At 52.7% G+C, this 26859-nt stretch overlaps 1 protein-coding gene across 1 annotated transcript in view; it reads left to right on the forward strand.

Annotated features, from left to right (window-relative positions):
• ANO1 (anoctamin 1) overlaps positions 1 to 15401 on the forward strand; it is a 205656-nt gene extending 190255 nt beyond the window's left edge. Inside the window, 4 exon segments of the mRNA XM_017887072.1 lie at positions 5717 to 5769; positions 8179 to 8363; positions 11316 to 11421; positions 13607 to 15401. Of these exon segments, the coding sequence (XP_017742561.1) occupies positions 5717 to 5769; positions 8179 to 8363; positions 11316 to 11421; positions 13607 to 13873 (611 nt within the window). The 3' untranslated portion in view covers positions 13874 to 15401.
• Positions 15402 to 26859: the final 11458 nt, after the last annotated feature.

Here is a 26859-nt window from a genome sequence, read left to right on the forward strand (position 1 = left end):
TGTCTGTAATCCCAGGTACTTGGGAGGCTGAGGCAGGAGAATGGCGTGAACCTGGGAGGTAGAGCTTGCAGTGAGCCGAGATCACGCCACCACACTCCAGCCTGGGCACAGAGCAAGACTCGGTTTCAAAAAAAAAAAAAAAGGTTATTTTTAGCTGGTGGGACAAGTGAGAAAGAGACTATCGAAAAACAGGCCACCATGGCCGTCTTTGCACACTTGCTCTCAAGAGCAAGGCGAGATTGCACCCCAGGCTGTGCCTCGGCATAGCGCTGCTTTGAAGATCGCGCCACAGAGCTGCCTCCAACATGAACTTTTCTCAGAACCTCAGCCTGTCGTGTCCTCCAGGGAACCCCGGGGGGAAGCCTGAGTGAATCTTCCCTCGGTCCCACTTTCCAGATAGGAAACCGAGGCCCAGGCAGTAACAGAGCTGAGCAGGAACCAGAGAGCTCAAGCCCTGGGCCTCCTGCATGCATAGAGGGTTTGCCTCTGAAAACCTCACCCTGTGTACCAAAGACCCCAAAAGGGGAGCTCCAGGCCCGCTCACCAGGTGCTCCCTGCAGTCCTCGGAAATTCTGGAGCTCCCTGCCCCACGACAGTAAAGAAAAGAGTGCTACCCCATTCCAGCAGGTACAGCTGAAAACAAAGAGAAGAATGCAGCCCACACTGAGTCCTCAGAAAGGCCCGATGCTCAGGCACCTGACAGTACCCCACCCCTGCCCGCCACCTGCCGCATCACAGTGCGTGTGTGTTTGCTCTGGCGCCCTCTGCTTCGAGAAGCTCTGGCTGTCCCCAGATGGTGGCTGAATGAAGCTTGCAAACCCACCAGGGTGAAAGAGAGCAGCAGCTCAGTGGCCTTGGCTTCCTGCAGTCCCTCTGCAGGCATTGGCGTCCCCACCAGCAACAGGCCTTCCGCGTGCCTCTTTGGACTCTTTGCACCTGGCTTGTTTTTGCTCAGTTCTTACGGATCAGCTACTCACTTCCTGGTTCCTGTCCGGTTGGCTGAAGGCATAATCTGCCTCCTTTCACTCGTTTGTGTATGGATTCCTTAACCGCAGCCTTTCCTTGAAGAGGCTTTTATATTCCTTCTATGATCCGTGCAGGGCCCCCAGGCGAGCTCCTCGAGGGGACAGAGAGCCCCTGTGGCCCCTGTGACCTGCACCCTGAGGCCCTGGGTGGCTGGGGGAAGCTGTGCCACAAAGCACAGGTGCCTTGATCACCCTGCCATCTAGCGGGTCACAGCAGGGACGCAGCCCACGCGTGGGAATCTGCTTCAGCTCCCCAGCCCTGGCTTCAACTTCCTGTTCTCTTCCTGGTGCTTCACAGCCTGCTGGTGGGAAAGCACAGCCTCCATTCGGCTCCCAGGCCCTGCCTGTGGGCAGGAGTGGTGGCCTCGCCAAGCACCTGGCTTTGTCCAAATACCTCCCTGTACTGTTCTGGGAAATGGGGCTTAGCATCCCCTAGAGTGGGAAAAATTCCTTGGGAAAGAAACCAAGGAATTTATTTGGGGAAGTAAAAATGAGGCCGTTTTCCCCAACAGGACTGTCATAAAAGAAGCCCGCCCAAAGAGTATTGCAAAAGCACAGCATCCCCTTTTACTTAGAGATGTCAATGAAAAGAGTCAAACTCTATCAAATATTTGAAGAGATTTATTCTGAGCCAAATATGAGTGACCATGGCCCATGACACAGCCCTCAGGAGGTGCTGAGAACATGGGCCCAAGGTGGTCGCGGTACGGCTTGGTTTTGTACATTTTAGGGAGACGTGAAACATCAATCAGATACATCTAAGATATACATTGGTTTGGTCCAGAAAGGCGGGACAGGGTGGGGCGACTTCCAGGTTATAGGTATATGTGTGTGTGTGTGTGTGTGTGTGTGTGTGTGTGTGTGTGTGTGTATGTATGTATACACACACTTTTTTTTTTTGGAGAGAGAGTTTCACTCTTGTCACCCAGGCTGGAGTGCAATGGCATGATGCAACCTCCGCCTCCTGGGTTCAAGCGATTCTCCTGCCTTAGCCTCCTGAGTAGCTGGGATTGCAGGTGTGTGCCACCAGATTTGGCTAATTTTGTATTTTTAGTAGATACAAGATTTCACCATGTTTCTCCAACTCGTGACCTCCGGTGATCTGCCTGCCTCTGCCTCCTAAAGTGCTGGGATTACAGGCATGAGCCACCGCACCCGGCCTATTTTTAAAATTTCTGATTGTCAATTGGTTGAGTTATTATCAATAAAAAGAAAAGTCTGGGTTATGATAAGGGGTTGTGGAAACCAAGGTTTTATCGTGCAGATGAAACCTCCAGGTAACAGGCGTCAGAGAGAACAGACTGTAAATGTTTATCAGACTTAAGGTCTGTGTTGATGTTCGTGCTGGTCGGCTTTTGCTGAATTCCAAAAGGGAGGAGGGCATGAGGAGGCCTGTCCGACCCTTCCCGTGCCCCCTGCTTCCTGTCATGGCCTGAATCAGTTTTTCAGGTTAACTTGGGGTTTCCCTGGCCGAGATAATGGACACCATTTAAATGGTTGAGGAGGGGATTAGAATTTTATTTTTAGTTTACACAGATCCTCAGAGCAGTGAGTGTCTCCCTGGAGTGTGCCTCAGAATAACTCGGGGTTCCCAGCCCCACCCCAGGAGAGGCGGATTCCGTGGGCTGGGGCTGGGGCTGGGGTGCCGGTTCTGCATTTCTCTAACACACCCCACGGATGTGCAGGGCCACACGGAGAGTCATCCTCCTGGACGTAGATATCCTGCAGACCTGTCAGGACAGGCTCGATCCAGGCCCAGGAGCGAGGAAGACCCCGCTCCCGGCTCCATCTCATCCCCTCCTCATCCCTCCCATTTCCTGTTGTCTCTCTGGGCCCTCTGGGCAATCACCTGGACAGACCCCCTCGCCTGCCTGAGTCCTGCCCTTCCAAGGCCCTGAGCTCAGGAGCCGCGTCCCTCGGGAGCCCCACAGCCAAAGACTTCAACCCCTACCCCAGGCCCACCCCACCTCAGAGGTCTCAAACTCAGAGCCCCAAGGGCCAGGTGGGCTGCACACGCAAGTGAGACTAAGTCCTAGGAGTGTTCTTCATGGCCACAAAGCAGTGTGTCCATTCCCACATTGCTTGAAACATTGAACTCTCTAGTCGGGGTCTGGATTTGGATGCTAAGGCGGCCATAATGGAGGTCGGAGGTCGCCGGGAGGCCCCGGCACAGACAGCAGAGCTGCCGCGCACAGCCTGACTGCAGGGGGCGCCCCGGGCATCACAGCATCACAGCATCACAGCCAGCTGTTGCCAAGGAGACGCACCAGCCAGCCAGGACCAGAGCCGAGGAGTCTCGTTTTTTTTTTTTTTTTTTTTTTTTGAGACGGAGTCTCGCTCATTCCCCAGGGCTGGAGTGAAGTGGCACGATCTCGGCTCACTGCAACCTCCGTCCCCCGGGTTCAAGCGATTCTCCTGCCTCAGCCTCCTGAGTAGCTGGGATTACAGGCGCCCACCACCACACCCAGCTAATTTTTGTATTTTTAATAGAGCGGGGCTTCGCCATGTTGGCCAGACTGGACTCAAACTCCCGACTTCAGGTGATCCACCCGCCTCAACCTTCCAAAGTGCTAGGATTACATGCGTGAGCCAATGCGCCCGGCCTTGACTTTTTAAAATACATTTTCCCGGTTTTTAAACATCAGTCTGCATTTTTAAGCAGTAGGCAAGCGTAACAAAATGGCCATGTAGCCTGGATGGGGCCTGCCTGCCACTGCTTTGCAGCCTCTGCTCCGGCGCCAGCATCCAGTTGGAAAGGGCTTTCTACGCTCGTGCAGTCACTCAGCAGGCATTTATCCAGCAGCACCCACCTCATGTGCCAGACACCAAGCTAGACCCAGAAGCTACAGGGACATGCAATTAGCAGCCTGCCCCAGGAGCTCAAGTCCACGGAGGGCCCTCAGCCCTGACACCCAGCCAGGAGAAGCAGGGCGGGAAGTGTTCCCACTCCTGAGGGAGCACTTCAGTGCTGACTTTGTAGGGCTGTGCCATCCAACCCTCACGCACCTGCGTTCCCAGGTGCTTTATTCAGGATGGGGTGGCCCTAGGGCTGCTAGTGTGCAGAGCCCATGTGACTGCCCCACCACCTGCTCCAGCAGAAAAATAAACTGAGGATCGCTGGGCCCGTGCAAAAGATCAAACGGAGCTACAATTAGGTGATGGCTCCCATGGCCCGAGGACTGGAGACAGGGGTCAGGGAATAGTGATTGTCACTTCTCAAACTGCCCACCAGCAATGGGTTGCAGTGGGTATTTCTCTCTTTCTTTGAGACAGAACCTTTCTCTGCTGCCCATGCTGGAATGCAGTGGCGTGATCTCGGCTCACCATAACTTCCGCCTCCCTGGCTCAAACTATTCTTGTGCCTAAGCCTTCCGAGTAGCTGGGATTACAGGCATGTGCCACCGTGCCCAGCTAATTTTTGTATTTTTAGTAGAGATGGTTTTGCCATATTGCAAGGCTGGTCTCAAACTCCTGGCTTCAAGTCATCTGTCCACCTCAGCCTCCCAAAATGCTGGGATTATAGTTGTGAGCCTCCACACCCAGCCTGCAGTGGCATTTTTGACTGATGATGATTGTGACTGTGGTCTGTCATTGAATTGGAGCTGGCAGGGGGCAGGGAGCAAGAGATCCTGGTCTCGGAGGTTTCATCTGAGCCTGTGGTTTCTAGCTCTGGGCCACACAGGGGGCCTGAACTCTTGCTGCCTTTGCAGACCACCAGCATGCACCCCAAAAACGGGGACTGAGAGACTCCCCTCGGCTACCAGGGCAGAAGCGCTATGCACAGCTCTCCCTGCAGCCTCCTGCACAGGCAGGAAGTCCATCTGCTCCGTCTTGGTCCTTTCTGACGAGTGCTGGTTATCACCCATCTCAGAGTTATCACCGGCTCAGGGCATGGAGAGCAGGCCCCAGGATTGGGCTCCCAGCCAAACCACTGCATACGACATTGCTGGGCATGATAGGGTGCAATTAGGGTGAGCCAGGGGTCAGTCCGGGACACTGGACCATTTCCAGGAATTGCAACACTGAGGCCCTGCTTCCTGGGCCATTGAGGGACTCCTTCCTGGGCCCTGCTAGATCTCATGGCCGCTGGGAAGATGAATGGAGAGGCCAGCATGGCCCCGGGCGCTGTGTTGTGATCCTCTCGTTCATCTGTGATTTGGTGCAACCCTGGGTCTTGGAGTAAAGGGAGCAAGGGGGTGTGCAGATGGGGAATGGTTCAACCTGCACTGCTGTGGACTCAGTGCCACCAGCCAGGGGTCCTGGCACTGTTCTTCAGCGGCAAAGCCATGTCTGGCCTAGCCCTGAATACACGTATCCTCCGCCAGAGCTTTGGGAGCTGCACCCCAATGGAATCTTAGTCACTTTAGGAATAAAAAAAAGTTTCATCTGAGCCAACTCGTATTTACACAGGTGCATGGGGAGATCGTGCAGAACCACTGAGGGAGCAGCTGTCTTTAAGCACCTCTTTTAGAAGCTGGTGAGCTTGTCAGAAAGGACTGGTACACACCAGGCCCTGGCACTGACCTGGCTTCCTCAGGACCTGAGCAAATGTCTCTTGGTTACCGTAAGCCTCTGACTGCTGTGAGAAAGCCTGGCCCCTGCAAGGATGGTACCCGCTCAGGCTGCTGCCTGGTAGCTGGAATGACTGAGAGTGCAGGGCTCTTTAAAACTGTGACTTCTTCTTCCCCCAGGAATCTGGTACAATATCCTCAGAGGCATCGGGAAGCTTGCTGTCATCATCAATGTGAGTGACACCAGGGACCTCAGTGGAATGAAGTCCTGGCTGAACTGCCAGGCGGCCAGGGGCCCCTTGGAGAAGGAGCTGGGCGTGGGTCTTCTACCTCTAGCCACGGTGCAGCCCCAGGCTGCCGGGATTCTCTATAGTTATAAATGTCCCTTGACCGCATGGGGTGGGGAGGGTGCACTCTGGGGAGGCATAAAAAATTCTCTTCAAACTTTTTCTGCAAGTTTTTTGTTTAATTTTTTTTGAGTCAGAGTCTCACTCTGTGGTCCAGGCTGCAGTGCAGTGGCACTATCTCAGCTCACTACAACCTCTGCCTCCCAGGTTCAAGCGATTCTCATGCCTCAGTCTCCCAAGTAGCTGGGATTACAGGTGCCCACCACCACACCCGACTAACTTTTGTATTTTTAGTAGAGACAGGGTTTTGACATGTTGACCAGGCTGGTCTCAAACTCCTGATCTCAGGTGATCCACCCTCCTTGGCCTCCCAAAGTGCTGGGATTACATTCATGAGCCACTGTGCCCAGCCTTTCTGCAAGCTTTGAGCAAAATTCTCCACCATGGCCACCTTGGGCCCTAAGTCCACTGAGAATAAACAACAGACAGATATAGGAAGGAAGACAGAGACAGAGGGAGAGAAACACAGAGATTCCTTATTGACAATCTTTCTGTTCTCTTATTTGAAGAAAAAAGTTGATTTTTCTCCTTAATCTGAAACATATGGCTGCTCTATAGAGAAGGTTTGGGACATGCTGAAACGGGGCGAGAAGAACGCTCTCATCAGCCTCACACATGGCTCTGCTAAGAATCAGGGCTCCGGGCCCCTCAGCCTCCTCCCCAGCATGGCAGCCCCTTCCAGCCTCTCCTATCCCCAGACCCGCAGGCTAGGATGGCCCGGCCCTCAGCCTTCCCCATCAGGATCTGTCTGACTCTGCCCGTGGCCTGGATCCCCCCTGGGTTTAGCTGTGCCCAGCTGTCTCCAGCATATACTTCAAGCCCAAGGCTGCATCCCAGACATGAGAACCCCAGGCAGCCACAGGGAGTCCGCTGTGCCAGGGACCCATGGCTCTCGTCCCTTCCACCCTCTGGCTGAGCCCAATCCTCCCCACCAAAAGCTGACACCGTGCCCACGGCGGACACGGGGTGGCTCCCCAGAGCTGACGATCAATGCCCCTGCAGGGCCGTGATGCCAAGTCAGGGTGTCAGCAGGCCCTGGGGCTCAGCCCCCACAGAGGACAGAGGGTGACACTCAGCCTCGGAGAAGGGCCCCTCAGAGCCCTCTGACAGAGCCCTTTCCCAGCGGGCAACCCCTTCTGCCAGGCACATGCTCCCACCAGACTACAGGGAGACTGCAGGCAGAGTGTGCACACTGGGATGGCTCCTTATCCTGCCCAGACAAGGGAGCACAGGGTCCTGAGGCAGAGCCCACGCTGTGCTGGAGTTGGCGGAGCTGGGAACAGAGGTACATCCTGTCTGCAACAAGTAGGCTCTGTGAGCAGCTGTGGGGCACAGTGGGCATCTCCTGAGGACAACAGCAGCAACAACAATAACAGCAGGCTGAGTGCAGTGGCTCACACCTGTAATCCCAGCACTTTCGGAGGCCGAGGCGGGAGGATCGCTTGAGGCCAGGAATTCAAGACCAGCCTGGCCAGCATAATGAAACATAGTGAGACCACGTCTCTCTCTGAAAAAAAAAAAAAAAAAGGTTGGAGCAGGTACATTCACCAGGCGCCTAGAATGTTCTAGACCCTTCTAAGCTCTTTCCACACACTAGCCCACTAGTCTGCACACAGCCCTTGGAGGCGGGGACTGTCATGGCCCCATCTGACAGGGAAGACACCAGAGGCATAGAGAGGTTAGGTGATTTGCCCAAGGCCACATAGCCGTGTGAGAGGCAGCCGTTGGGCCTTGGGTTCCTCTCTTGTAAGGGCACCAGCCAGAGCTGGTGCTATAATAGAATGAGCTGGGTGAGGACTTGAGAGCTTGCAAAGCACTTTCCCTTCCTGCCTCATTCCCTTCTCCAACAAGCCCAGAGGCACAGTGCATACATGGTGTGGGGGTTGTTAGCCCTGTTTTGACAAGAAGAAAATGGAGGCACAGAGAGGTTGGGTAATTTGCCCAAGGCCACACAGGCAGCAAGAGGCAGCCAGTGTCCGCCTGCTGCCTTCTCTCCTAGGAGTGCGCTGTTCTGGCGCCCAGGCACTCTCCTTCAGCTGCCAGGGGGCTGAGAGGAGCACCCGCGACCCCGCATCCATTCTCTCAGCACACGGAGGTTGTGTAGCTATGGTCCCCGCCAGGGACAGTGGCACATGGCCAGGGCCCAGTGTGGCCGTGGATGGGTCACCCCCGGTTGCGGCCGGCCCTTCTGTGCCCAGGCTGGGGGTCCCCCTCACTGCCACGTCCCCTGCGCAGGCCTTTGTGATCTCCTTCACGTCTGACTTCATCCCGCGCCTGGTGTACCTCTACATGTACAGTAAGAACGGGACCATGCACGGCTTCGTCAACCACACCCTCTCCTCCTTCAACGTCAGTGACTTCCAGAACGGCACAGCCCCCAATGACCCCCTGGACCTGGGCTACGAGGTGCAGATCTGCAGGTACTGCTCTCTGCTCCCCTCTCTGAAAAGCCATGTTTATTGGGTTTCTGGAAGAGCCCAGGTTTGGACGAGGCTCAAATCAGGCGCAAGTCAAGAAACAACACAAACTCGCTTAAAAAGAAGAAGAAGAAAAAAAAAAAGGCTAGTGCAGTGGCTCACACCTGTAATCCCAGCACTTCGGGAGGGCCAGGCAGGAGGATCACTTGAGCTCAGGAGTTAGAGACCAGCCTGAGCCACATAGTGAGACCCCATCTCTACAAAAAAATAATAATAATTAAATAGCTGGGCCTTCTGGCATGCACCTGTAGTTCTAGCTACTTGGGAGGCTGAGGTGGGAGGATCAATTAAGCCTAGGAATTTGAGGCTGCAGTGAGCTATGATTGCACCACTGTACTCCAGCCTGGGCAACAGAGTGAGACCCTATCTATAATAAAATAAATAAATAAATAAGTAAATGCTTGAGGGGAGGAAATTAGAGTTGATTTACCAGTTCCTATAACCAAGAAGCCCAGGATAGCTTCAGGCATGGCTGGATCCAGGAGCTACAGTTTGCCATCAGGCTCCACTCTGGCACCACTTCTCCACTTAGATTTCCTCTGTGTTACATTATTCTTTTGCTGGTGGAAAGGATCCCCAGCAGCTCCTGGCTTAAATCCTCTCTGCTCTGCAGCCCCTGTGGGAAGACCTTCTGTTTCCCAATAGTCAGTGAAAATCCAGGGACTGAGTCTTACTACCCCATCTTGAGTCAAATGTCCATTCCTGAACCAACCACTGTTGCCACGAGGAGGAGGGTTCTCCTTGGTTTGGCCTGGGTCATGTGCCAGGGTGTGAGGTCACAGAGAATTGGGGGGTCCTAAGGAAAACTGAGGTGCTATGACTTGAAGAAGAGGAGACAGATGCTAGCAGGCAAAGCCTTGAACACAGAATAAAGAGGAACGAGCTGGTGCATGTGGCTTCTGACACTGGGAGGACAGGGCTGCTCGTTCCCATGGGAAAGCAGGTTGTGCAACTTCTGCCTGGCCCAGCAGCTGGCACCACAGCCATGGCTCAGCCCGATCCTATCTCAGGGGTTGGCAGCTCAGTGCCAAATAGGCCCTCGGAGACTCCCATCCAGCTCCCTCCAGAAATCAAGCTCTGTGGGCAAGGGCCCTATCTGTTGGGTACCCCTCTGAATTCTCCATCCCTGGAGTGGGGTCTGGCACATAGTAGTTGGTCAATAAATGCTTGTGACATAAGTAAGTGAGGGAATGCCCAGACTGAGGCCCAGAGAGGTCAAGTGATTGCCTAGGGGACACACAGCAAGGTGGTAATTGGAGTGGGTGGCACCAGGGATGTGGGTCCAGGCCGGGGCTATGCCTGCAAATCCAGGTGGCCCTTCTCCTGGTATCCCCGACTGACCTCAGCTTTTAGTGACCAGCAGGGGCACAAACTGCAGCTGAGCCCTTGGAAACCCTGCCCCTTGTGGGGGCGTTTTCTGTCCAGCTTTGGGAAGCTTTTCCAATGAAGGGTGGGGACGTCAGCTCCATTCAAGCCAAGTTCCAGCTGATGTGTGGCACCCCCCAGATTCAGGGAGCCGTGGAGGGAGGGAGGCCCTAGGCAGAGACCTCACCCTGACCCCACAGACCCTGGGCGTCTCGGGGTCTCTGTGAAAGAGGAAGGGAGGGGCTGGGGAGAACTGGAGCATGGGCAGTGGTCTTGAATGGGGCGAGTCTCCTTCCTGAGGCTCCAAGCATGTCCACGAAGAACCAAGGTCAGTGGCAGGGCCTCGGTGGGGCGGGGGGTGTGAGTGAGCTTGACTCTCCAAGCAGGAGATCAGTCCGCTACATCTAAAGCTGGTAACGAGAACCAGGGGCAGCTCGCGTTCTCTCCAGATAAGGCGGTGAGGACCAAGCAGCAACCCTGGAGGCAGGAAAGCAGCCCCAGACCCGGGCAGGGCAGGGCGGGCCAGGCCGGCTGCCTGACAGGCCTCTACCTGCACCAATGGAATGCTTAGCTTCGTTCTTTCGCAAATGTTTGATAAGCTGTTTAAGTTACTTTGATAAGATGTTCAGGGTATTGTTTTGCTGGGTGTTTTGGTTGTTGTTTGGTTGGCTTTTTTTAGAGACAGGGTCTCACTTTGCGGCCAGGCTGAAGAGCAGTGGTGTGATCAAAACTCACTGCAACCTCCCAGGCTCAGGTGATCCTCCCACTTCAGCCTCCCGAGTAGCTGGGAATGCCGGCGTGCATTGCCATGCCTGGCTAATTTTTGTATTTTTTTTTTTTTTGCAGAGACAGGGTTTTACTGTGTTGCCCAGACTGATCTGTGACTCCTCAGCCTGAGATTACAGTGCTGAGGGGACAGGCATGAGCCACCCCTCCTGGCTGATAAGGTGCTCAGGTTTTTTTTTCAGTAGTTTCCCTCAAAGAGGGAATGGACTGCAGAGGTGGTTTTCAAATTGTGTTTCATGGAACCCATCCTGGAGCTCTGTGGAGCATGGGGGTTGGGTTGAGGTTCAGGGAGTTCAAGCTTAGGGAACCCCCTGCCCCCGCCCGACTTCAACCAAGTAGGCTCTGCACTCTTGGGACCCTACTGGAGTATCCAGTGAGACTTCTTTTGGGAACAAAGGCTTCACTGCTTTTAAAAGTTTGGAATCTCCTGGACTACATGGTCCCTGCCCTTGATTCTGTGAGCCCACAGCTGGGCCTGGGGGATACTTCCTGCCACATGTGTTTTACACGAAGCCCCTCAGGTCCTTCCTGGCCCGTGGGGAGTCCTGACCACCCCCCTCCACCGTGGAGAGACACTCCCTGGGTGCGGGTCCGCAGGCTGCTCGCCCAAGAGAGGGTTGTCCTCCCGGAGGCAGCCGCACACCAAGCTGAGCCTCTCCCAGGTGTCCCTTGAGCTGCCTGGCTCCAGCCAGAGCCTGAGCCCCGCTGAAGTCCCACCCTCGACTCCACCACCGTCTTTTGCAGGTACAAAGACTACCGAGAGCCACCGTGGTCGGAAAACAAGTACGACATCTCCAAGGACTTCTGGGCCGTCCTGGCAGCCCGGCTGGCGTTCGTCATCGTCTTCCAGGTGCGGTGCGTCCCTCTTTGTTTCCGGTTTGAGGATGGGGGCACTAAGGGACCATCCCATGCCCACAGTCTGGAAGGCACGAGCTGCTAAAGCTGGGGGTTCAGAGACTCCTCCAGAGGCCTGGAGAACTTGCTCTGGGACACCCGAGGAGGGGACCTGGCCGACCCCAGGCCCCTTGCACCGACAGGGCCCAAGACAACCTCATGAGAGAGGAAGGCAAAGAGAGGGGCTGGATGAGTGCCGGCAGAAGGGTTCTGACTGGCTGGTGGGTTTAATCCAGTAGAAGTGTCTTTATTGAAAGAGACAGGGGCCACGCACGGTGGCTCACACCTGTAATCTCAACATTTCGGGAGGCCAAGCCGGGCAGATCACCTGAGGTCAGGAGTTTGAGACCTGCCTGGCCAACATGGTAAAACCCTGCCTCTACTAAAAATACAAAAATTAGCCAGGCATGATGGTGGGTGCCTGTAATCCCAGCTACTTGGGAGGCTGAGGCAGGAGAATCACTTGAACCCAGGAGGCGGAGGTTGCCGTGAGCTGAGATCATACCATTGCACTCCAGCCTGGGCAATGAGAGTGAAACTCTGTCTCAAAAGAAAGGAGAGAGAGAGAGAAGAAAGGAAGGAAGAGAGAGAGAGAAAGAAAGAAGAAAGAAAGCAAGCAAGAGAAAGAGAGAGAAAGAAAGAGAGAGAGAGAGAGAGAAAGAAAGAAAGAAAGAAAGAAAGAAAGAAAGAAAGAAAGAAAGAAAGAAAGAAAGAAAGAAAGAAAGAAAGAAAGAAAGAAAGAAAGAAAAGAGAAGAAAAGAAAGAAAGAAAGAGTAAGAGAAAGAAAAAGAGAGAAAGAGAGAGAGACATGGAGAAAGGGGACTCCACCTCTGTCCCTCTTGCTCTCATACCGTGTCTGTGGTAGCAGGCAGAACCAGGACAGACAGAAGGGCAGTGGGTTCTCAGATGACCCCAGCCACAGCCAACAGCCAGGGGACCCAGCCCCAGCTGGCCCAGCCTCTGGGATGGGGTCTGGGCCGACTCTCTGAGGCCAGAGGGACTCCCAGTGGAACGGGACCCCCGGCTAGGGTGCCAGCTGTGCACCAGCAGCTGAGGTCCCAAAGAGGGGGCCCCCTGGGCTGTGGGGACTGCCAAGGTTCTGCTCATTGGTGTCCCTATAGCCTTGATTAAGTCGATGCTAGGAAGGCAGTGGGCCAAGGGCTCTGATGCTGGAATCCCCAGGACTGGGTTCAAGTCCCAGCTCTGTCACAGGGCAGGCCCTTCCACTCCTCTAAGCTCAGCGGCCTCATCCATCAGCTTTTCACAGCAAGCAGTGTAAAAGGTGTGTGGGGCTGGGTTCCGCAGGCCAGAGCCTGAGAGCCCAGCAAGGAGGGGTCTCAGCCAGAGACAGCCCAACCTTATCCCAAGGGAGCCCCGGAGCATGCATGGCACCCCAGACCTGGCCTTACCTGGAGGCAAGGCCACCCCTAGATGGGCCGGTCACTGCTTTGGGCTGACCAGGCTGGGAAGAGGGAGATGGGAGGGAGCATACGTTCTGCAGCTGCAAGCATGAGCAGCCAGTCCCAGCCACAGCTGGGGACTGGGAGCGCCAACCAGGAGAAGACACCAATCCAGGGGGCACCAGCACCGCCCATGGCGGGAACCTGCTCAGCCCGGGGTGCTCACACATGCTGGCTGGACAGACGTTCGGCAAACGACAAGATTCCGTTTTTCCATAAAAACTGACTTGTGCTGCCTTCTGTCCACCAGAAATGTCTCCACGGAGGTGGTAGATGTTCAGGGGGGCCCTGGGAGGCTTTGCAAACTAAAAGTTTGATCCATTTGTGGCTATTTCCAGTTTCATGCTTTTCCCCAAAGCCTCGATGCTTGTTAGATTTGGCGATGCGTGACCCATCAGGTCACTTCCTGAGTCTCCTGGTCGAGGAATTCAGAATGACTCAGGTGATTTTCCCAATTACTGAGTTCAGATGCGTTCGAGAAAGTCGGCCAACATTTCCCAAACGCCTGCCGGGTGGTTCTGTGCCTCCTTTATACCTTCTGGGAACTGAGGCCCAGGGAGGTCAACAGGCCAGGAGGTCATGGGGTGGCGCTCCACCAGGTGGGGGCCAGGCAGAGAGGTCGGGAGCACTTCCCCAGGTGCCATCCTCCCCACTGCCACGTGCTGCCTCTCCTCCTTCCAGAATCTGGTCATGTTCATGAGTGATTTCGTGGACTGGGTCATCCCGGACATCCCCAAGGACATCAGCCAGCAGATCCACAAGGAGAAGGTGCTCATGGTGGAGCTGTTCATGCGGGAGGAGCAAGACAAGCAGCAGCTGCTGGAAACCTGGATGGAGAAGGAGCGGCAGAAGGACGAGCCGCCATGCAACCACCACAACCCCAAAGCCTGCCCAGACAGCCTCAGCGGCCCAGCCCCCAGCCATGCCTACCACGGGGGCGTCCTGTAGCTATGCCAGTGGGGCTGGGCAGGCCAGCCGGGCATCCTGACTGATGGGCACCCTCTCCCAGGGGCAGGCGGCTTCCTGCTCCCACCAGGGCCCGGTGGGTCCTGGGTTTTCTGCAAACATGGAGGACACTTTCCGATAGGACATTTTCCTTTCTTCTTTCTGTTTTCTTTCCCTTGCTTTTGCACAAAGCCATTATGCAGGGGATTGTTTTTAATCTGTAGTGTTCAAGATGAGTCAAAATGATGGCTGGTAATAGGGCAATAAGGTAGCAAAGGCAGGTGCTTTGCAGAAAAAATGCTTGGAAACTTGAGTCTCCCTAGAGGTGTAAAGTGAGCAAAGGCCCCTAGAAACCCTCCTCTGAATCCTCCTAATTCCTTAAGATAGAGGCAAAATGCTAAGCTGAGGCATCGGGCAAAAGCTGGTGCGATGCTTCAGGGAAAATGGAAACCCCAACCAAAAATAATGATTGATTCTGGTTCCAAAAGGTGTCACCTGCCTGTTTCAGAAAAGTTAGACTTTCCATCGCCTTCTCCTCCCATCAGTTCAGTGGCTGAGAGAGAAGTGGCCCATCCCTGAACCACACAGGGGGCATGGGAGCATCCCAGGTATTCCTGGAAAGCGAGACGGGGGCGCAGGTGTCCCTGATTAAGCAGGAGCCAGCACCCTTGGCATCCCTGGCAGGCTCCCCGCTGTCAGCCACACACCTGCCCCCTCACAGCAAGCTGACCTCAGAGTTGATCGTCTTCCTTATGGGACAAAACCAGTTGACCAGAAAATGGGCAGAGAGAGAGGACCTCGGAAGCGTTTCCACAGATGGTGTCAGGGTTTCAAGAAGTCTTAGGGCTTCCAGGGGTCCCCTGGAAGCTTTAGAATATTTATGGGTTTTTTTTTTTCAAATATCAATTATATGGTAGATTGAGGATATTTTTTCTGCAGCTCAAAGGTGGAGGGAGTTTATTAGTTAACCGAATAGCGTTGAGAGGAATTTAAAATACTGTTACTACCAAAGAATTTTATTAATAAAGGCTTCTATTTTGGTAACACTTCTCTATATTTTTACTCACAGGAATGTCACTGTTGGACAATTATTTTAAAAGTGTATAAACCAAGTCTCATAAATGATATGAGTGATCTAAATTTGCAGCAATGGTACTAAACAAGTCTCTGAAATTTCTCGAGCACCGAGAGAAACATCATTTTAGCAAAGGCCAGGAGGAAAAACAGAAATATATTTGTCTCGAACACATCATTGATGTGATGTTGACATTCCCTTTAATCTGCCAACTGTGATCAAAGTTCATAGGTGTCGTAGATTTCCATTATTTGCTAAAATCATGCAATCTGATGCTTCTCTTTCCTCTTGTACAGTAAGTAGTTTGAAATGGGTTTTGTATATAAATACTGTGTTAAAAATTAGGCGATTACCAAAAATCCTTTTATGGAAACCGTTTTTTAAAAAAGTGAATGTACACAAATCCACAGCAGACTGTGGCTGGACATTCATCTAAATAAATTCGAATATACGACACTTTTCCCACTTGAATGCTGTCTGCCTGACGTCCGCCTGGGAAATTCACAGGCCGTCCCCAAAGTCCAGTGGACCCTGCAAACTCAGCACTGACTGACAGGCATCTCTTTCCTTTGGTGCCTGCCTGTGTGTGGCTCTAAATGTTCTTGGGACTTTGTCTCTCTGTGCGTGTGTGCACTTGTGCATGCACACGTGTGTGCCTATTCATTTGCATTTGTTTTGCATGTATCATGTACACTCATGTTCACATTTGCTTGTGTGCACGTGCCTATGTGTTTACATGTTTGTGTGCATCACGGGTGTATGCATTTGTATTTGCTTGTATGTGCATATGAGTGTGGGTGTGTGTGCATGTGGACACGTGTGCTATATGCATGTGTGTGTATGTCTATGTGTGCATGCACATGTGTATGCAGTGTGTGTGTGCTTGTGAATGCTTGTGTTTATGTGTTTGCATGGTTTGTGTATTATCCATTCTCACACTGCTATAAAGAACTACCTGAGGCCGGGTGTGGTGGCTCACACCTGTAATCCCAGCACTTTGGGAGGACAAGGGGGGTGGATTGCTGGAGGAGTTCAAGACCAGCCTGGCCAACATGGCGAAATCCCATCTCTACTGAAAAAAAAGTTAGACAAAAATTAGCCCGGTCATGGTGGTGCACACCTGTCATCTCAGCTACTGGAGAGGCTGAGGCAGGAGAATCACTTGAACCTGGGAGGCAAAGGCTGCAGTGAACCGACACGTGCCATAGCACTCCAACCTGGGTGACAGAGTGAGACTCCATCTCAAAAAAATATAAATAAAGAGAACTACCTGAGACTGGATAATTTACGAAGAAAAGAGGTTTAATTGACTCGCACTTTTGCATGCTTGACAGGAGGCATGACTGAGAGGTCTCAGGAAACTTAACGATCATAGCAGAGAGTGAAGGGGATGCAAGCACATCTTCACAATGCTTGAGCAGGAGAGAGCAAGTAAAGGGGGCACGTGCCACACTTTCCAACCATCAGATGTCGTGAGAACTCACCCACTATCACGAGAACAGCATGGGGGAAGTGCGTCCCATGATTCAACCACCTCCCCCCAGGTCCCACCCGCGACATGTGGGGATTACAATTTGGCATGAGATGTGGGTGGGGACACAGAGCCAAACCATGTCAGTGTGCATCACCCCATGGTTCACATGCGTGTTTACCTTTGCCTGTGTTTGTATATGTATATGTGCTGGTGTATGTGTGCATATGTGCTGGTGTGTGTATGTGCACATGTGCTGGTGTGTGTGCATATGTGCTGGTGTGTGTGCATACGTGCTGGTGTGTGTGTGTGCATACATGCTGGTGTGTGTGTGTGCACATGTGCTGGTGTGTGTGTGCATATGTGCTGGTGTGTGTGTGCACATATGCTGGTGTGTGCATATGTGCTGGTGCGTGTGTGCATATGTGCTGGTGTGTGTGTGCATATGTACTGGTGCATGTGTGTGCACATATGCTGGTGTGTGTGCATATGTGCTGGTGTGTGTGTGCACATGTGCTGGTGTGTGTGCATATGTGCTGGTGTGTGCATGTGCATATGTGCTGGTGTGTGTGTGCATATGTGCTGGTGTGTGTGCATATTGCTGGCGTGTGTATGTGCATATGTGCTGGTGTGTGTGCATATGGGCTGGTGCGTGTATGTGCATATGTGCTGGTGTGTGTGCATATGTGCTGGTGTGTGTGTGCATATGTGCTTGTGTGTGTATGTGCATGTGTGCTGGTGTGTGTGCATATGTGCTGGTGTGTGTATGTGCATGTGTGCTGGTGTGTGTGCATATGTGCTGGTGTGTGTGCATGTGTGCTGGTGTGTTTTCATGTGCTTGTTTGTGTGTATGCACACATGTGCCACATATTCCTGTGTGTGTCTGTGTGTGTACTGGGATGAGGGACTGTGGTCACATTTTCTCAGCAGGCTCTTCCAAGAACCCCATATCTCGACCTCTGATCCCACAACCCAACAGACTAGTGTTTAGGATTTCGTGGACCCCAAATTTCTCCAAAACCTTTTGGGACTGACCTTGGGTTGCCAATGTTTTCATCTGGGCAAGTGGGGACAGTTTTTTAGAACCACCACCTATAATCACTATCACTATATATAATCACTATCACTTCATAAAAGAACGTATTTTTTTTAACACCAAAGTGTCAGCAAAGCAGCACAGCGCTTGGGACTGGGCGGCCCTTGGCATGGCCCATCTTCTCTTCACCGCCAGGACAAGGCAGAGCCTCTTCCGACCTGCAGCAGGCCTCGGGCGCCCCCTTGTGCTGGCTCTCCTCAGCACAGCGCCTTGCCACCTTGGTCGGGGCATCCTCCTAAAGCTTGGGCCCCACATTCACGATCCTGTAGGGAGGGCCCAGCGAGAATGGCACCCACTTTCTTGATCCTGTAGGGAGGGCCCAGGGAGAACGGCACCCAGGATCGGCATTGCGGGAACCCCTTCCCTGTGCCCTCTTGTCTCCATGGGTCCTCCCAGAGCCTGGGAGGGCACAGGTGGGGACCTTCAGCCACACCTGATAGATGAGGAAACAGGCTCTTGACCAAGATCTCAGGGTGCTTTAATGCCAAGTCTGAAGGCCAGACCTCATAAACATGTATGGAACATTCAAGAAACATTTATTGAACTCCTACTGTAGGCCGAGTGCAATGGCTCATGCCTGTAATCCCAGCACTTTGAGACACCCAGGCAGGAGGACTGCTTGACCCCAGGAGTTCAAGACCAGCCTGGGCAACATAGCAAGACTCTGTCTCTACAAGAAATAAATAAAAAAAAAAAATAGCTGGGCATGGTGGCGAGCACCTGTGGCCCCAGCTACTCGAGAGACTGAGGTAGGAGAATCACTTGAGCCCAGGAGGGCAAGGCTGCAGTGAGCTATGATTGCATCACTCACTCCAGCCTGGGCAAGAGAGCAAAACCCTGTCTCAAAAAAACAGATAAAAATTAGACCAGTTGCAGTGGCTCACACCTGTCATTCTAGCACTTTGGGAGGCCAAGGTGGGTGGATCACTTGAGGCCAGGAGTTCAAGATCAGCCTGGCCAACAGAGTGAAACTCAGTCTCTACTAAAAATATACATATATACAAAAAAAAAAAAAAAAAAAAAAAAAAGAACTCCCAGTGTGTGTCAGGCATTAGGACGAGAAAGGTGAAGAACAAGGACATAGCGCCTTCCCTCCCACCCACATGACATCCTCACAAAGGAAGTCCAGTGCTGAACCCGAAAATCAAGCATGGAACCAGACAACTTCAGAAAAGGGGCTGCTCATGAAAATCCAGCAGGGCGTGTGCCTGACTGAGGGTGACTGCAGGGAGGCCCCTTGAGACCTGAGCAATGCGGAGCCAGAAACACACACCAGAGGAGCCAGCAGGTGCAGAGGCCGAGGCAGCAGCTGCTGGACGGGCTCCAGGAGCAGAGGGGTGGGGAGGTGACAGGAGACGCAGGAGAGGTGGCTAGAGCTGACTCATGCAGGGCTCTGGCTGAGTGGAGACTTTGAACTTGGTGATAGGTGCCATGGGCAGGACTGGGCGGTGCCTATGAGGGCCGTGATAGGATCTGACTTATGTTTGAGGTCATGGCCGCTGTAAGGTGGAAACTGCAGCCAGTGGCGCTACTGTACAGATGGGCACAGGAGGCTCGGAGAGGCCCAGGGCTCCACCGCAGCCATCCGCAAGCTGGCAGCACACAATCCTTGGACCCAGGAGCCTGGCATGAAAAGTCTTCTACTACTGGTCCCTGGAGTAGTGTGGCTAGGGGCAGGGTTGGGGGCGAGCCCAGTGGGCCCTGAGGTCTGAGGGCACCAGCTGCACCACCAGGCCTGGCAATGACACACTGGTGGCCAGCCATGCGGGTTCTGCTGCTCCCCTCTGAGGGTGGAGGCTGACCATGAATAGCATCCAGCACAAGACAACCTCTGTTTGGTAGGCTCAGCGCACGTTAACTTTTGAAGTTAATTTAATATATAAAGACCAGGCATTTAAAGTCCATGTCTGCAAGTTCTCCTGAGAAATCACACCTTCTACTGCACAGTCCCACGTTCGCCAGGTCTCATGCTCACATTCGACTGCAGCCCGGCGGGGCCTGCCCTTCCCGAGTCTCCCCACCCTCCCAAACATGCCTGCCCACTGGCTATGGGGGCAGCTGAGGCTGGGGCCCTTCTAGACAAGCCTCAGACCAAGGTCCCTGTCTGTGGATCTGGAACCAGCAGTGGGATTCAGAGCTTGGCCAAAGTATGTGCTTGAAGCAGGGCTGTCTCCACCCCAAAGCTGGACTCAGAGCCCTGCCCAAAGCACTCACATTACCAAGTCCCACACACACACTCATCTTCAGGCCCCCACGAGTCATTTGTGTGCCCTCCACCCTAGGTGATATGTGTCCTCACATGTCAGGCAACATTTACCTGCCCGTGTTTTGAAAGAGCCACAGCAAAGAAGATAAATGTTAACACTTGCCAGAAAACTGGCCAGAAGGAAGTACTGGCACAGTGTCAGGCACAGAGGAGGCACCAGGAAGTGCTGAATTAATGAAGAAGCAAGTGAGGAATAGATGGATAGATGGATGGGGGATAGATAGATGAACGTTTGGATGGTGGCTTGATGGATGGGTGATGGAAGGATGGATGGATGGATGGATAAATTGATGGATGGATGTGTGGGTGGGTGGGTGGATGGATGGATGGATGGATGGTGGATGGGCGGATGGATAAATGCATGGATGGATAGATGGATATGTGAATGGATGGATGGTGGATGGATGGATGAGTGGATGGATGGATGGATTGGGTGAATGAATGGATGTGTGGATGGATGGATGGATGGATGGATGGATGGATGGATGGATGAATGGATGGTGGATGGGTGGACGGATGTGTGGATGGATTGGGTGGGATGGATGTGTAAATAGATGGATGGATTGGGTGGACAGATGAATGGATGGATGGATGGTGGATGAGTGAGTGGATGTGTGGGTGAATGGATGCATGATTGAATGGATGGATGGATGGATGGATGGATGGATGGTGGATGGGTGGATGGATGTGTGGATGGACGGACTGGGTGGATGGATGTGTGAATGAATGGATGGATTGAGTGGATGGATGTGTGAATGGATGGATGGACTGGATGAATGGATGGATGGATGGCGGATGAGTGAGTGGACGTGTGGGTGAATGGACGCATTGATTGGGTGGATGGATGGATGGTTGGATGGATGTGTGGATGGATGGTGGATGGATGGATAGATGGTAGATGGATGGTGGATGGATAGATAATGGATAGAAGGATGGATGGATGTGTGCATGGATGGACAGATGGATGGATGCTGGATGAATGGATGAATGGAAAGTGGATGGGCAGATGGATGTGTGGATGGATGAATGGGTGAAAGGATGGATGGATGGATGGATGTGCGGATGGATGTATAGGTGGATGGTTGGATAGATGTGTGGATGGATGGGTGGATGGATGAATAGATGGGTAGATGGGTGAGTAGATGGATGGATGGATAGGTGGATGGATGAATAGATGGGTGGATGGATGGAAAATAGACTGACAACTGAGTCTTTTTGCCTTCGAGCTGAATGGGCCTCAGGATCAAGTTAGCAGGGGTGTTGGTAGAGGAGGTAAGGGGGTAGTAGAAGGTAAACCTGATGCCTTCTGACCTCTGAAGACATGCTCACAGCAAGCAGTTCACCCCCCACTCGCTCACACAGCCTTGGCAGAAGAGCAAATGGCAAAGGGACAGCTTACGCCTGGAGATATAGGACCAGCCCAGGCATTTCCATCCGGCTTCCTCAGATGGGATGGTGTCTGCTGCCCCTGCCAGAGCCTGCCCAGAATGCAGCCATGGGGCAAAGGCTCAGCAGACACTCTGATTTCCTCAGCCCTGCCAAGTCACGTATTTACTATCATCCATTTCCCTTCCCTTCTCCCCGTCTCCCCCACACAATTTTCATTAAAGTAAAACAAAGAGAAAATTGCACAGAGTGTACAGTCAATCAACTTCCACAAAAAATTACACACTTTTGGGGCTGGGCACAGTGGCGCACACCTGTAATCCCAGCACTTTGTGAGGCTGAGATGAGAGGATCCCTTGAGTTCAAGAGTTTGAGACCAACCTGGGCAACATGGCAAGACCCCATCTCTACAAAAAATAAATTTTAAAAAAAAGCTAAAAATTAGTCAGGTGTGGTGGCATGCACTTGCAGCCCCAGCTACTTGGGAGGCTGAGGTGGGAGGATGGTTTGAGCCTGAGAGATCGAGGCTGCAGTGAGCTGTGATTATGTCACTGTACCCCCAACCTGGGCGACAGAGAAAGAATTTGTCTCCAAAAACAAAAGCCCACTTCTGTAGCCAGGACTCAGACACTGAATGTCAACGCACGTCCTCAGTATCCCCTCAAACTCCTTTCTCCCAGTGGCTGTAGCCACTACCCGGACCCAGTTCCAACCTCTGCAGCAGAAATTCTTTCTCTTGCTTTTGCTTGTTGGTGGCTGCTACCCTCTGCTGGCTGCCTGCAGGAGCTGCACTCAGGGAAGGGAAAGGCCCCGTACCTGGCGTTGTGTTGTGTTGTGTTGTGTTGTGTTGTGTTGTGTTGTGTTTGTTGTATTGTGTTGTGTTTTTCTGAGATGGAGTCTCGCTCTGTCGCCCAGGCTGGAGTGCAGTGGTGTGACCTCGGCTCACTGCAACCTCCGCCTCCCTGGTTCAAGTGATTCTCCTGCTTCAGCCTCCTGAGTAGCTGTGACTACAAGCGCCCCCACCACGCCCGGCTAATTTTTGTATTTTTAGTAGAGACAGGGTTTCACCATATTGGCCAGGCTGATCTGGAACTTCTGACCTTGTGATCAGCCTGCCTCGGCCTCCCAAAGTGCTGGGATTACAGGCGTGAGCCACCGTGCCCGGCCTTAGTTTTCCATTAGGTTGGTGCAAAACCACAGTTAGTTTGCACCAACCTAAAATATTTGCTGTGGTGGCAAATTACCACCAACTCTGCGGCCCAAAACAACACGAATGTATTCTCTTACTGTAGGTCAGGTTTCTGGCACAGGCCTCACTGGGCTAAAATCGACGTGCCTACAGGGCTGGCTCCCTCTGGAAGCTCTGGGGGAGAAGCCGTGCGTGCCCTTTGCAGCATCCAGAGACCCTTGTCTTCCTGTCTGTGACCCCTTCCTGGCCACATCTTCATGCTGCCTCTTCTCTGGTTCTTCTTTTATGAGGATTCATGATTAGACTGGGTCTATGGGGATCAACCAAGACAATCTCCCCATCTCAAAGTTCTTAATCTTCATGGTTTTTTTTTTTTTTTTTTTTTTTGAGACGGAGTTTCACTCTTGTCACCCAGGCTGGAGTGCAATGGAGCAGTCTTGGCTCACTGCAACCTCCATCTCTCAGGTTCAAGGGATTCTGCTGCCTCAGCCTCCCAAGTAGCTGGGATTACAGGCGTGGGCCACCACGTCCAACTAATTTTTGTATTTTAGTAGAGACAGGGTCTCATCACATTGACCAGGCTGATCTTGAACTGCTGACCTCAGGTGATCCGCCCACCTCGGCCCCCCAAATTACTGAGATTATAGGTATGAACCACTGCACCCAGTCTCTTCATGGCATCTTAAAGTCTCTTTTGCCATGCAGACGAACACAGCTGCAGATCTGGGGATCAGGGTGAGGGCCGGTGGGGATATGGACATCTGGGGTATTCTGTGGACATCTGGGGGTATTCTGTCTACCACATAGCCCTCCCCCTCGGGAAACAGTCTCTTTTTTTGGAAAAAATACTACCCCCAAGGAGAGCCAACGATGCCCACATATTTAGAATAGCCTTGGATGTTAATGACAAAGACCAAAATGGGCCGGGTGTGGTGGCTCACGCCTGCAATCCCAGCACTTTGGGAGACCGAGGCAGGTGGATCTCTTGAGGTCAGGAGTTCGAGACCAGCCTGGCCAATATGGTGAAACTCTGTCTCTACTAAAAATACAAAAGTTAGCCAGGCGTGGTGGTGAGTGCTTTTAATCTCAGCTACTGGGGAAGCGGAGGCAGAAGAATGGCTTAAACCTGGGAGACCAGGGGTTGCAATGAGCCAAGATCGTGCCGCTGCACTCCAGCCTGGGCAACAGAGGGAGACTCCATCTCAAAAAAAAATGTTTAAAGATAAAATAATAGGCCGGGCGCGGTGGCTCAAGCCTATAATCCCAGCACTTTGGGAGGCCGAGACGGGCGGATCACGAGGTCAGGAGATCGAGACCATCCTGGCTAACATGGTGAAACCCCGTCTCTACTAAAATACAAAAAACTAGCCGGGCGACGTGGCGGGCGCCTGTAGTCCCAGCTACTCGGGAGGCTGAGGCAGGAGAATGGCGTGAACCCGGGAGGCGGAGCTTGCAGTGAGCTGAGATCCGGCCACTGCACTCCAGCCTGGGCGGCAGAGCGAGACTCCGTCTCAAAAAAAAAAAAAAAAAAAAGATAAAATAATAATAACAAGCCAGTCACAAACAGACAGAATACTGCAGGATTCCACTTATATGAGGCCCCTAGAGTCATCGAATTCATAGAGACAGAAAGTAGAACGGGGGTCCAGGGACTAGGGAAGGGGAATAGGGCATTACTTAACGAGTACAGTTTCTGCTTTGCAAGATGAAGAGGGCTCGAGATGGGCAGTAGCGGTGGTTTCGACCATGTGAATGGACTTCACGCCACTGACTTGTTCACTTAAAAATGGTTAAGATAAGGCCGGGTGCAGTGGCTCAAGCCTGTAATCCCAGCACTTTGGGAGGCCGAGGCAGGAGGATCACGAGCTCAGGAGTTCGAGACCAGCCTGGCCAATATGGTGAAACTACGTCTCTACTAAAAATATAAAAATTAGCTGGGTGCGGTGGCAGGTGCCTATAATTCCAGCTACTTGAGAGGCTGAGGCAGGAGAATCACTTGAACTCAGGAAGCAGAGATTGCAGTGAGCCGAGATTACGCCACTGCACTCCAGCCTGGGCGACAGAGCGAGACTCCGTCTCAAAAAAAAAAAAAAACCAGAATGGAGGTTTCTACCTGTGACTGGGGAGAGTCCCAATAGCTCTGGTGAGTGTTTGGCCTGTAAGACCCAGTCGAGGAGGGGCCTGAACCCCACGGGCTCCCACAACGAGCTCACCATTCATGCCTGACCGGCCACTGCTGAGCTCTGCCATACCAGGGGACAGGGGGCCTTAGGCCCATCAAGAACGAAGAGGAAGCCAAGATGACTTTTTCTCCATTTCAACACCGGAGACAAAAGGAATTCTGCCGTGATGACAAGATAAATATCTGCCTCCAAAGCCCAGAGAGGTTGGGGGATGCGGCACCGAGGGGCTCTGGGCTTCCGCAGCAGCTGCTGAGTCACAGCTGTGGCCAGGACAAGATCCAGGGCCCCCCTGGGCAAACCCCTCCACACCAACATGCAGCCCCTTCAGGGCCAGGGCCACCTTTTTTTTTTTTTTTTTTTTTTGAGATGGAGTCTTAACTCTGTCACCCGGGCTGGAGTGCAGTGGCTGAATCTCAACTCACTGCCACTTCTGCCTCCCAGACTCAAATGATCCAGCTCAGCCTCCAGAGTATCTGTGACTACAGGTGCATACGCGGCTAATTTTTTTCTGCATTTTTTTGTAGAGATGGGGTTTCACCGTGTCGCCTGAGCTAGATTTGGACTCCTGAGCTCAAGCTATCCACCTGCCTTGGCCTCCTAAAGTGCTGGGATTACAGGTGTGAGTCCCCGCGCCTGGCCCAGAAATGTCTTTCTTACAGTTATGGAGTCAGAGAAGTCCGAGGTCAAGGGTCCACATGGCGGGAGAGTCTTGCTGCTGGCGGGGGCTCTCTGCGGAGTCTGCAGAGTTTGGAGGCGATGCAGGGTATCACATGATGAGGGAGCTTACTGTGATCCTCCCCCATAATAACCCATCAGTCCATTAACCCATTAATGGAGGAGACAAACATTCAAACCATAGCAGCATCTCACACACACATCCCAAGCCAACCTCGGTCCTCCCTCAAGCCCACCCCACCTGTCCCTTCCCGGGTTCCATCAATGAATGGACCAGCCTTCAAACCTTACAGGGTATCCTGCACTCTCGAGTTTATGCATGTCCCCAATCTAAAGAAGGCTGCCACTCTCACCACCTCCACTGCTACCTGCCCTCTGGTCTGAATACACTGTCTTTCATTCGGATTATTGCAGTCCTCTGGCTTCTAACCAGCAACCGGCATGATCTTTAAAAATGTAACTCGAGGTATGAGAATCACTTGAACCTGGGAGGCGGAGGTTGCAGTGAGCCGAGATCTCACCACTGCGCTCCAGCCTGGGCGACAGAGTGAGACTCCATCTCAAAAAAAAAAAAAAGAAAGAAAAAAAGGCTGGGCATGGTGGCTCATACCTGTCATCCCAGAACTTTGGGAGATCGAGGCAGGCAGATCGCCTGAGGTCAGGAGTTCCAGACCAGCCCGGCCAATATGGTGAAACCGTGTCTCTGCTAAATATACACAGTGTAAGAGATTGGTCAGGGTGGTAGGAGAAATTATAAAGATTCAGTTATAGGAAATAGACAGAAACCTTCTTGGAAGGCCGGGAGGTTTGCATAGCGTCAGTAAAAGATTTGGCTGAAGGAAACTGAATTCTCTTAAAAGCTTAGGGTGTAGATACACAGGAATACAGAGGAGTTTATCCAAATAGCTGGTTTACTCATGTCGTCCTAAAACTGACCCTTGATCGTTCACGGGCAGGACTGCTGTCTCTGAGGGAGGGCGGCCAGATTAATTACCCACAAGTGTGTTGACTCAAAGCCTCTGTCATTAATCTGTGCTGAATAAATGCCTGCAGGGCCAGCTAGTCAGGGCATGCGGCTGGAACAACTCTTTCCGTGAACAGTCCGGCCCCCTAGCCGGTTCATTCCCTGAATACTGGTGTCTGAGTACATTATTCATCTCTAGTGCAGCCTGGGTCTGTGGGTCAGACCCCAGCAAGTTAGCTGGATGTGGTGGCTCATGCCTGTGATCCCAGCTACTTGGGAGGCTGAGGTACGAGAATCTCCTAAACCCAGGAGGCAGAGGTTGCAGTGAGCCAAGATCATGCCACTGCACTCCAGTCTGGGCAACACAGTGAGACCCCATCTCAAAAAAAAAAAAAATGTAACTCAAGACCAGGCACGGTGGTCATGTCTGAAATTCCAGCACTTTAGGAGGCTGAGGCCAGTGGATCGCTTGAGCCCAGGAGCTCGAGACCAGCCCAGGGAATACGGCAAAATCCTGTTTCTACAAAAAAAAATATGAAAATTAGCCAGATGTGGTGGTGCGTTCTTGTAGTCCCAGCTACTCAAGAGGCTGAAGTGGGAGGATCGCTTGAACCCAGGAGGCTTCAGTGAGCTATGACCGTGCCACTGCACTCTAGCCTGGGTGACCAAGCAAGACCCTGTCTC

This window comes from Rhinopithecus bieti, unplaced genomic scaffold (assembly GCF_001698545.2).
Source record: "Rhinopithecus bieti isolate Rb0 unplaced genomic scaffold, ASM169854v2 scaffold_1014, whole genome shotgun sequence".
In the NCBI taxonomy this organism is placed as follows: Eukaryota; Metazoa; Chordata; class Mammalia; order Primates; family Cercopithecidae; genus Rhinopithecus; species Rhinopithecus bieti.